Genomic DNA, 11643 nt, shown 5'->3' with positions numbered 1-11643 from the left:
AAACACGTTATCCATAATATAGCCTAGATTTAGTTTCTTTAAACTTTTGTGGAACCCATGATGCACCCTTCATTAAGATCATGGTAATAAACGTGTGATTATTATTTTCTTTTCTTTTTTCAGTGCAAAAAGAAGTGTAAGTTTCTATCTCTTCCCACTGTCTTTCTCTGTAGCTTCCGCTCCTTTTGATTTATACTAACCTTATGAGACTTTCTCTGTTAAGAATTTGCTGGTTTAATTTCAGAAAGCAACCTTTTCTTTCAAAATAAACACTTGGCCATAAACAAGGCAACGTTTGTCACATTGCCTGAAGAATGTCTGTATGTTTCTGTTTGCTTGTGAAACTAGCACAATAGAGACACAACAGCAGGCATTTGTGTTATAAATACAGTTTATTGCACTCTGTGTACAGTTGATGTAAAAATATTAAGCATTTAATGAAAAACTTCAGTATTATTTGAAATGCTCAATTACAAAATAAAAATGTTTTTTTTGTTTTAATAGGATTTAGCACACCCCTTTGAAAGTTGCCTTGAGGTTTTTTTTTTCTATTATTGTTTTTAACAAATTATTTGTAATGATTTATTGTAATGCTTTTGCTTCTCAATGCTAGCCAAACATCTGACTCATACTAAAATGATTATGGAGTGCTCCTGCAAGGCTGATTTCAAACTTATTTCTTCATCCCAGCCCTGTAAACCATTAAGGTCAAACACTGCAGTTTGCAGCTGTTTGTTCCATGAAGTTTGTATTTATTCCATGGATTCAAACATATATTTATTGCCTTTTTTGGTTTGCCTAGATCTCACCCTATATTGTGAGAAGCTGAAAAACAAACCATTTCTTTTCTTACAAACAAAACCTAAACTAGACACAAATACATTTAGTCTGCTTTAGTATGCCACCTAAAAGAAAAAAAATAGAAAGCAGTGAAAAAAGTGAATAAAAAATGTTGGAATTAGCATTTATTGCTGTACCTGTTTAAAAAGTTAAATCACATCAAAAACAAAAACAAATTTCTCATAATATCTGGATGTCTATCTTGCTCTGAAAAATTAGCATTTGAATAATGATATTTTTTTGTCTTTCTTTGGCTTGTTATATAACATCTTTACTTATATTCCCTAATAGCCTACATTCTCTTTCCTCCTCTTTTCCTTCTAGTCTACAATGAGGCCATTAACAGACTTCCATTTGTGTTAGATTAAAGGGATAGTTCACCCAAAAATGAAAATTCTGTCATTATTTACTCACCCTCAAGTTGTTCCAAACCTGTATGAATGTCTTTCTTATATGCTGAACACAAGAAGATTATTTTCTTCTATCATCATCTTCTATGAAAGTCAAAGGAGTCCATCAACCATTTGGTTATCCATATTCTTCAAAATATTTTTGAGTTTTGAGTTCAGCAGAAAAAAGATATGAATACAGGTTTGGAACAACTTGAGGGCGAGTAAAAAATAAATAAAGAGCAAAAATAATTTTGGCGGGGTGAACTATCCCTTTAATAGAGCTTTGTTGTGTGTTCATCATATAACAAAGCTTCTCTTTAGTCTGTGAATCAATCAAGATCATTAACACAACCAACTATATAAGTATGTGAACAGCATTCATTCTTCTTGTGTCACTATTTCCTTTAAGGATTAGTTCACTTCAAAATGAAAACTTTGTGATATTTTTCTCACCCCATCTCATCCAAGGTGTTCGTGTCTTTCTTTCTTCAGTTGAAAAGAAATTTGTTTTTTTTGAGGAAATATTCCAGGATTTTTCTCCATATAATGTACTTCAATGGCAACCAAAATGTTGAAGGTCTAAATCAATGCAGTTTCAAAGGGCTTCAGAGGCTCTGCACATTCCCAGACAAGGAATAGGGTCTTATCTAGCGAAACCATCAGTCATTTAAAAAAGAAAATAAAATGGATATAGTATTTAACCTAAATTGCTCATCTTACGCTGCTCTGCGGCTCGCCATGGATTGCGCAATCACGCCTGAAAGGTCACGCTAGAGGTAGACGGAAGTACCGCCCCAAGCGAACGTGCAAAAACGTCTCAGGTTACTTGCGTAACCTATGTTCTCTGAGTAGGGAACGAGACGCTGCGTCACTTTATGACGTAATGGGACGCCCTCTGGGTGTGCCGATTGTCTGAAGCCCTTATAGAATCACGCCAATTGATTGGCTGATGGCGCGCGTGCCGCCCCCTTTGACGTTGTCACTCTTATACTGCGCGCGCGCCATCTGCTCCTCAGATTTCTTAGCCGAAAAGGAAGGCCTGTCGGCAGCGCGAGGAGCTTGGCAGCGTACGCAGCGTCTCGTTCCCTACTCAGAGAACATAGGTTACGTAAGTAACCTGAGACGTTCTCTTTCATAGGTTCACTCGACGCTGCGTCACTTTATGACGTAATGGGAACGATATACCAAACACGCCAAGCTAAAGCACTGCCGTATCTGGCTCAAAGAACACCAGATAACCTGCATGACTAGGTTAAGCAGACAGGACATGCGAACCCAGAGCCATGTCGAGATCCAAACTATAGAATCTCACAAAAGTGTGCGGAGAGGACCAACCTGCCGCCACACAAATATCTTCCAAAAGAGCCCCTCTAAAAAGTGCTTGAGAGGAACACCTCTGGTAGAATGCGCTCTAATATCAAGAGGTGAAGGTAAACCACGCACCTCATAAGCCAGGGAAATAGCCTCTGTCACCCAATGGGAAAAACCTTTGCTTCGATGCGGCAAGCCCGCGGCGGCCAGTACCGAAGTACTGAGCTGGTTAGATTTCCTCCAACCATCAGAACGGTCCACATAACACTTCAACGCTCGAACTGGGCAGAGCAAATGAAGTTTCTCGTCTTCCTCCGAGTCAAAAGGAAGGGGGGTGAAAGGAGTGAAGAATGATAACCTGAGAGCGAAATTATTTTTCGTGAACAAAACTTTGGGCACATAACCCGGCCTAGGTCTTAAGGTAACCTTGACTAGGCCAGGAGCAAAATCCATACAGGACCCGTTAACAAAGAGGGCCTGTAGATCGCCCACTCGTTTCAAAGAGGACAGTGCTAACAAAAGAGTAACCTTGAGAGTCAGAATTCGCTCAGGAGCTGACTCCAAGGGCTCAAATGGAGCCAATATTAGCCCTTCAAGGACCACGGAGAGGTCCCAAGAGAAAATACATGGGGAGCGTGCTGGTCTCAGGCGCCTAACCCCTCGCATGAAAGATGAAACCAGTCTATGTTTGCCTAGAGGGACTTCGTCCGACTCCCTACAGGCAGCGATAGCTGCGACATAGACCTGAAGGGTGGTAGCCGCTGCTCCAGCGGCAAACTTTTCTTGCAGGAACTCCAGAAATGGACCCACCAGGCAGTTAACTGGGTCCACCACATGGGAAGAGCACCATGACTCAAAAGACCCTCCACTTGGAGGAATAGAGCCTCCTAATGGAGGGAGCTCTAGCACTCGCAATGGTCTCCTCAACATCGGCAGGAAGACCAGTATCCAGCGCTACTGGCCCTTGATGGGCCATACCCACAACTTCCAAATTTCCGGGAGAGGATGCCAAATCCTGCCCTGAAGCAGGGACAATAGGTCCTCTCTGATCGGGATCTCCCAGGGGGGAGAATCCAGGAGGAGAACCATCTCCGAGAACCAAGCCTGGGACGGCCAGAGTGGAGCCACCACCAGGAGGCTGACTCCACTCTCTCTCACCCTGCAAAGAACCGCCGGAATCAGATGATGGGCGGGAACGCATAGAGTTTCAGATTGGGCCTTGGATGCGCGAACGCATCTATCCCCAATGAGGCTGGGGAACTCAGAGAGAACCAGAGTAGGCACTGGGACGACTCCTTCGAGGCAAAAAAGGTCCACCTCCGCTTTTCCGAACACCTCCCAAATCTGAGATACAGTTTGAGGGTTCAGCATCCATTCTCCCGACCTGAGCTTCTGCCTCGACAGGTAAACCGCTGCGAGGTTCAAGACTCCGGGTACATGGACTGCTCTCAGGGACAGAAGTTTGTCGCGCGAAAGTACGTCGACGAGCTCTGCACATGTCGCTGAACGCCACGCTTCCTGGCCACTAGGTGGGAGAGCGTCGTCATTACAGGAAGGCCCGAAATCCTCAGAGGCGGACGCTGCGGTAAACACGACATCATCATCCAGTCCAAAGGAAACCGCGTCGCATGCCTCCGGGTTGGGACACAAAGAGTCATGTGAAAAACTCGACGGGCGGAGTCCCACGCACGTGCTCGGGGGAGAGAGGGAGAGAAAGGGCGAGGCCCGTCTGCTGGCACTCCACTCCTAGAGCTCTATATCCGAACCCCAGGTCGCGGATCCAAGAGAGGCCTGCGCGCGCTGTGGGGGTTGTCGTTCGATGAAGCGAGTGCACGGCGGCGGGCAAAGACGAAAATCCAGGTCACGGATCCAAGAGAGGCCTGCGCGGCCTCGGGAGCGCGACGGCGGAAGAAGGATGACTCCTTCTCAAAAAACCGTGAGCCTCGAGCGGAGGGTTTTGAGAAGGAGATTATAGCAAAATTTGCATTTTGAAAACCCCTGAACCGCCTCGCGCGCGTGTGAAAAACCCCAAACATTTAACACTTACTGTGGGGGGTCGTCTTTCGCGATTAAGCAAGTGCACGGCAGCGGGCAATGACGAAAATCCATGGTACTTCACCGCAAGGAGAACAATGTTCCACTATCCGCAGTCGCTGAAGTGCTGGTGATAAAGTCGAATGAAATCCAAGATATTTGGGCCAGAAAAACCGGAACCGAAGGGCATGAAATGGCCGCTTCGTGAAGGCAGAGAAATCTGAGGAGCAGATGGCGCGCGCGCGCAGTATAAGAGTGACAACGTCAAAGGGGGCGGCACGCACGCCATCAGCCAATCAATTGGCGTGATTCTATGAGGGCTTCAGACAATCGGCACACCCAGAGGGCGTCCCATTATGTCATAAAGTGACGCAGCGTCGAGTGAACCTATGAAAGAGAACTCCATCTTCAACTTCAAAATCATCCAACTTCGTTGGTTTACCTTTTTTTTTGCTAAAGGACGTTTGTATTAGTCTTCGCATGTGCGCTCTGTAAACATGGGGGCGATACTTCAATGGCGCGCGCAGAGCCTTTGAAGCCCTTTGAAACTGCATTGATTTTGACCAACATTTTGGTTGCCATTGAAGTCTATGATGTGGAGAAAAATCCTGGAATGTTTTCCTCGAAAAAATTATTTTCGACTGAAGAAAGAAAGACATGAACATCTTGGATGAGATGGGGGTGAGGGAAATTCATTTTGAAGTGAACTAATCCTTTAAGTATCTCTCAGAGACGGATGTCATCCAGTGAGGTGAGCCGTTGGCCAAACAGCAGTTCCTCGTAGTCAGAGAGTTGCCGAAGAAAGCCAGCGTTTGGGGCAGCGCAAGCTCGTCGTTCCTTGAGCCAACGAAAAGCATGTAGCAGAGACCAACGGTGATGCTCCATCAGGAATCCTAACGTCAGCACCGAGCTGCGACTCCGACCAAGGCTGCAGTGCACCAACACCCGGCCGCCTGGTGCCCCCGGTGCCCCCCGCAAAGCCTCAGCGATGAACCGAGAAGCTTCTGGAAGGGCCTGCCGAAGATCCTGCTGGGCGTCGTCACTTAGCCGTAGCCGAAGATAACGTAAAACACTCGGGAAAGCATCAGAGATTTCGGCTGTGGCATTGACCACATGTGTGATGTGGAGGTTTTTGATGATACGGTAGTCATGTGCCTGTGAGGCAGAGCCCTGGTACAGCGCCCCCTCCAGGACCTCAGAAGGATAGATGGTGATGGAGAGACGCTCTGACTCCAGTAGGACCATGCGAGGGGTGCACAGGAAAGGATAGAGAGAGTGAAAAGCAGAATAGCCCCCTTGGAGGATAACAGGGTCCATTCCCAAAGCACTCAGCTGGAAGAAACAGTGCTGTAGAGTAGGAGAGTCAGCGCGTGCCTCCTGACTCCCAACTAGAGCACAAAAAGCCAGATATACAATACATTATTATTTATTATTTTTACACATTATTTAATTTGAATAGTTTTATTATTTTAGTTGTTATTTTCAATAAGTTATTTTTAAAATAAGCTAATAATAACGTAACAAAAACCCTAATAAAATTACCAGATGAACATAATAATAATATAGCTAAATAATACATTTGATAATTTATTAGGTTGTTGTACATGTATCAATCAATGTACAATTATTATTTATAAATATAATTTATATAATGTTTTAAATAATATAATAATAATAAGTTAATAATAACTCATTTTTAATGTATTTAACAATGTTTATAAACAATACTTTTATATTTGTATAACATAATAATTTATAAAATGTATTATTTAGCTATATTATTATTTTAATCAGGCAGTTTTATCAGGTTTTATTTTATTCACATTATGAGTGTATTATACCTGGACTTTGGCCTTCTTCAGCGTATAGCAGTATTATGGAGAACTCCTGCAGCTGAACACAGCTTATCAAACAGCCCAGTTCTGGATGCATCACCGTCACACTGGCACGGGCAGTCACCAGGTGACTCTGCTTATATCTGCACATGTATACAAATGCTATTATAGCATTATACTTATCTTGACCTCAGACAGAAGCACTCACAGTTTTTTCCCTGAATGTATATATGTGACTGTGTGTATCTGTTACCTCTCTGCAGAGCGGCAGTCCAGTATAAGTATATAATAGGGATCATGCAGTGAAGGTTGGCCCGCTTCAGCATTCAGGAGGTTGTATACCTGCTGTGGAGTCACATAACCTCTTTCTATATTTGCCTTTTCTGGAAGTGCAGGAATCAGAAGCTCTTTCGCATAAAAACAAAAGGAAACACAAAACAAACAAATAATTACAGACAATCAATGTAATGTAGCCTAATGTGTGTGTGCGTGTGGTTCAGGTATTCCCTATACGTTATGTCCCCATAGAGATGGCAATATCCAAAATCCTTGACCTTTGTGGGGAAATGTTTTGGTCCCCATTAGGAAAACAGCTTATAAATCATAGGGGGTGAGCGGGGCACAACCTGACGTTGGACTTGTTGTAACACACGTTTTAAAAGTTTCCACACATGCCAGCATAACAACACCTAGTGTATTTACTAGTTGCACACAAAAAAAAATTTAACCATAGGAAAGAGAAATTTCTTACTGAAATACATTTTTCATATCAGTTTTTAGTGTTTATATAAAATGACACAAATCTGATATTATTTTAATTTCCAATCTGTTAGCCATTTAGATAGTTCTTTAATGCTGATCTAACCAGCAGAAGGCATAGCCGATTTAAGGTCTATTAGAACTATGCTATTCAGTGATGTTAGCGATATACACCGATCAGGCATAAAATTATGAGGCATAACCTCGTTGAGGCCCCTGAAGGTGTGCTGTGGTATCTGGCACCAAGATGTTAGCAGAAGATCCTTTAAGTCCTGTAAGTTGTGAGGTGGGGCCTCCACGGATCGGACTTGTTCATACAGCACATCCCTCAGATGCTCGATTGGATTGAGATCTGAGGAATTTGGAGGCCAAGTCAACACCTCAAACTCATGTTCCTCAAACCATTCCTGAACCATTGTCCTGCAGAAAGAGGCCACAGCCACCAGGGAATACCGTTTCCATGAAAGGGTGTACATGGTCTCCAACAATTCTTAGGTAGGTGGTACATGTCAAAGTAACATCCACATGGATGGCAGGACCCAAAGTTTCCAAACAGAACATTGCCCAAAGCATCAGACTGCCTCCGCCGACTTGCCTTCTTCCCATAGTGCATCCTGGTGCCATGTGTTCCCCAGGTGCCCACTGTTGGCTTTTTCGGCTGTGGACAGGGGTCAGCATGGGCACCCTGACTGGTCTGAGGCTATGCAGCCCCATATGCAACATACTGTGATGCACTGTGTATTCTGACACCTTTCTATCAGAACCAGCATCAACTTCTTGAGCAATTTGAGCTACAGTAGCTCGTCTGTTTGATCGGACCACACTGACCAGCCTTCGCTCCCCACGTGCATCAATGAGCCTTGGCCGCCCATGACCCTGTCGCCGGTTCACGACTGTTCCTTCCTTGGACCACTTTTGATAGATACTGACCACTGCAGACCAGGAACACCCCACAAGAGCTGCAGTTTTGGAGATGCTCTGACCCAGTCGTCTAGCCATCACAATTTGGCCCTTGTCAAACTCGCTCAAATCCTTAAGCTTGCTAATTTTTCCTGCTTCTAACACATCAAAGTATTTGAGGACAAAATATTCACTTGCTGCCTAATATATGCCACCCACTAACAGGTGCCGTGATGAAGAGATAATCAGTGTTATTCACTTCACCTGTCATAATGTTATGCCTGATCGGTGTAATTCACATTAACAACTTTTAAGAATTCTATTGCGAAACCATTAGAAAAAGTTCAATAAAGACTGAGAGTCAATGTTCAGAAATGATTAATTATTATTATTTTAATCATGCTGTATAGCTGTGTTTTGTGGTGTGTTTGTTGTCAAACTCAAAAATGTGTTTATTTTAAAGCTGCAGTCCGTAACTTTTTGCGGAAGAACATTGCAAGCTGAGCTACTTCTCTCTGTTTATGTCTATGGCGAGTCACGCCGGGACTGTGCTCCTCCGCAACGGTTCCTACCAGACTGGTCTGAAATAGTCCCAATATAAACGCTTATTATAAGTGTACCATAATGATTCAGGGTCAAAAACAGTTTGGACAAAAACAAAAGACAAAAACAGTTTGGAAAACGGATTCATGTTGTTCATTCTCATGATATAATTTTTGTAAATCTTGAACACAAAAACAGATACGGACAGCAGCTTTAATTATTAAATAACGTAATTATTTTATATGAAAAAGTTAATAAATGTATTTTATTGACAAAATTTGTGACAAAATCTTATATTTTTTTTCACATCAGATAACATTTTAAGCTGACATATGGTCATGTTACAATGTGATCCTCACGTGTGACAACTTGGGGCATGCACTATGGGGCATGTTGTCACATTTCACTTCCATTCTTTCGGGGTAAATCAAGAAAAAAGTATACACTGTATTAATGAAACAAAACCACATAGTTTTACTAGACGTGGGAAATTAATGTTGGAAAAAATAAATACTCAGAACCCCAAGTGCATTTGCACAAACTGAAAAAGTCAAAAAGTGTTAGGTTGTGCCCCGCTCACCCCCTACAAAGTGATGTTTTTTGAAAATGTAGTGATGGGTAGGAAGGTTTAGGGTTACGGGATAGTTTGTACAGTATAAATATCATTATGTCTATGGAATGTCCCTATCAAACATTGAAACCCAATGTGTGTGCGTGTGTATTCAAATATTTTATTTAACACTTTTGTTCAATAATGTAGCTGATGCACACAAGCTGTGATTTCTTTAGTTATGCAGCTTCTTTATTCTTAGTTATTCCAAAGCTGCCAAAATTAAAAAATAAATAAATACATAAAAAACATACAAAGAAATGTATAAAAGCAAAAATAAATATATAAATAAATACACATAGAAAAGCAAAAATAAATAAATAATTATTTATACATTTATTTACTTATTTATGTATAGATTTATTTTTCCCACAAAGTGGAAAAAATAAACATATAAATAAATAAGGAAATAAATGTAAAAATAATTATTTATTTTAGTTTTTTTGCTTTTCTATGTATATTTATTTTTGCTTTTTTACAGTTCTTTGTATATTTATTTATTTTTAATGTTGGCAGCTTTGAAATTCCATAATGTTGATGTACCTTCAATGTTGTTCTGAGACGACTCGAAGACGTTTATCTGAGAGAGTTTGACTGTTCCATTTATCTCCCTACAGGAGGCGCTGTTCTGAACCTGCAGAGAGCCCCGCAAACCAGAGGAACGAACCAGACATTTATCAGCTCTGCGAGGTAAGGGAGAGGGGAAAGAATTCTATATAATTGATGTGATGTGATGAATTGATGTGTATTCTGTATATTCTAGCTAATGCAATCAGCAGTTTCACACAGATTCATTTACCAAGTGATGCACTTTAGAGCCACATAATGTGAAGTTTGAATTTATTTTCAGATATTTTCACAATTCTTTATCAATGTCTGCTTTGTAGTAATTTTGTGACTAATATCAGAGAGTATAAAAAGTGAATAATTTTGAATAATGTTGTCAGAAGTACTCACCTGGACACCACAATGCCCATGGTTTTGGATGGGAGTCATTCGGGACCGAAGCTCTCTCTTTCTCTCTTCTATGGGCCAAAAGGTAATAGAGAGAATACAACCATCCTGATACACACACTCAAACCAACACCAGGCAAAATACACACTCCCTGCAGCATTTCTCTGCTCCGATACATCCAAAATGCCAAAAAGAACAGGAATGTCAAGTAGAGTTTTACATCCTTGTGGTTGTTAAATCGTTCTCTGCATGTCACTGTGGAAAAAAACAACTGCTTTTTTTTGTTTTTTCTTTCCATTCAACTCTCTCCCTCCCTCCTTGTCAGGTCCTTATTTTAGTTAGTTGCCGGGGTAATGCAGTACAGTGAAGTGCTCTACAAAAGCAGGGGTGAGCTGGCCATGACAGGTCAGAGTGTCACACGCAGACAGTCACACACTTTTTTTTTTTAAAGAAGTCTATTTTGCTCACCAATTAGGCTGCATTTTTCAAAGTACAGTAAAAACTCAATAATAAATAGAGAACTCGGGAACTGTTTTCTATGTTAATGTTTAATTTATTCCTGTGGTGCAAAGCTGAATTTTTAGCAGCCATCCAGTCTTCAGTGTCACATGATCCTTCAGAAGAGTGTTGCATATTGTTTAACATGCACACTCATCAATCCAAACCAGTATCCTGTTATTTTTTATGTGCACAGCACATATAGTTTTTTTATGCTCACTAAGTGCTACTATTACTATTTGATAATATTGTTACAATTTATGAATAATCATTCTAATATGCTGATTTGGTGCTCAAGAAACATTTCTTATGATTATCAATGTTGAAAACAGTTTTTGTTGCTTAATATTTTTGTTGAATTTATTTATCCCAAACTTTTGAATGGTGTATCAGAGACGGACCCTAATACACCATTCAAAAGTTTGGGAAAAATAAGATTTTAAAAAGGATGCATTTAGTTGATCAAAAGTGACAGTAAAGAGATTTATAATGTTACAAACAATTTATTCCCAATATAATGCTGCTCTATTTAAAAATGCTGTCTATATTTCATCAAAGAATGTGTCACTGGTTCCACAAAAATATTAAGCAGCGAAAACTGTTTTCAACATTGATAATAAGAAATGTTATATTTTTTTCGGTGAATGACATGAGGTTAGTAAATAATGACTTACGGGAATGTCCTTAAATTCATTGACCCATCACTGACGTTCACCAGTATGATGTCACCATATTGGTATGTTCTCGCTGATATTTGACCTGATTAATAAGTGCTGGGTTGTCATGGTGACGTTGTATTGACTGTCTGTTCTAGAATTCTCACCCACCTGTCCTGGATATAATGTGCTTGTTTACCCTCAGTATATTTCTCCATTTATTCTATGGATCCAGCTGCTATAGCCACACACACACACACACACACACACACACACACACACACACACACACACACACACACACACACAC

General features: G+C 41.2%; 1 protein-coding gene across 1 annotated transcript; it reads right to left on the bottom strand.

Moving 5' to 3' along the window:
* Positions 1 to 4961: 4961 nt before the first annotated feature.
* LOC307135879 (putative rhodanese domain-containing dual specificity protein phosphatase) lies at positions 4962 to 10324 on the bottom strand. The gene is made up of 5 exons (XM_079832590.1): positions 10182 to 10324; positions 9768 to 9907; positions 6666 to 6819; positions 6419 to 6555; positions 4962 to 5965 (listed from the first exon to the last, which is right to left on the bottom strand). Exons 1-5 carry the CDS (start codon positions 10199 to 10201, stop codon positions 5304 to 5306), a joined length of 1113 nt encoding a protein of 370 aa, XP_079688716.1. The 5' UTR covers positions 10202 to 10324; the 3' UTR covers positions 4962 to 5303.
* Positions 10325 to 11643: the final 1319 nt, after the last annotated feature.

This window comes from Gobio gobio (assembly GCF_949357685.1).
Source record: "Gobio gobio genome assembly, chromosome: 13".
NCBI classification, from domain to species: Eukaryota; Metazoa; Chordata; class Actinopteri; order Cypriniformes; family Gobionidae; genus Gobio; species Gobio gobio.
The sequence above is the reverse complement of the archived record's forward strand: the minus strand, read 5'-3'. Positions and strand labels throughout refer to the sequence as shown.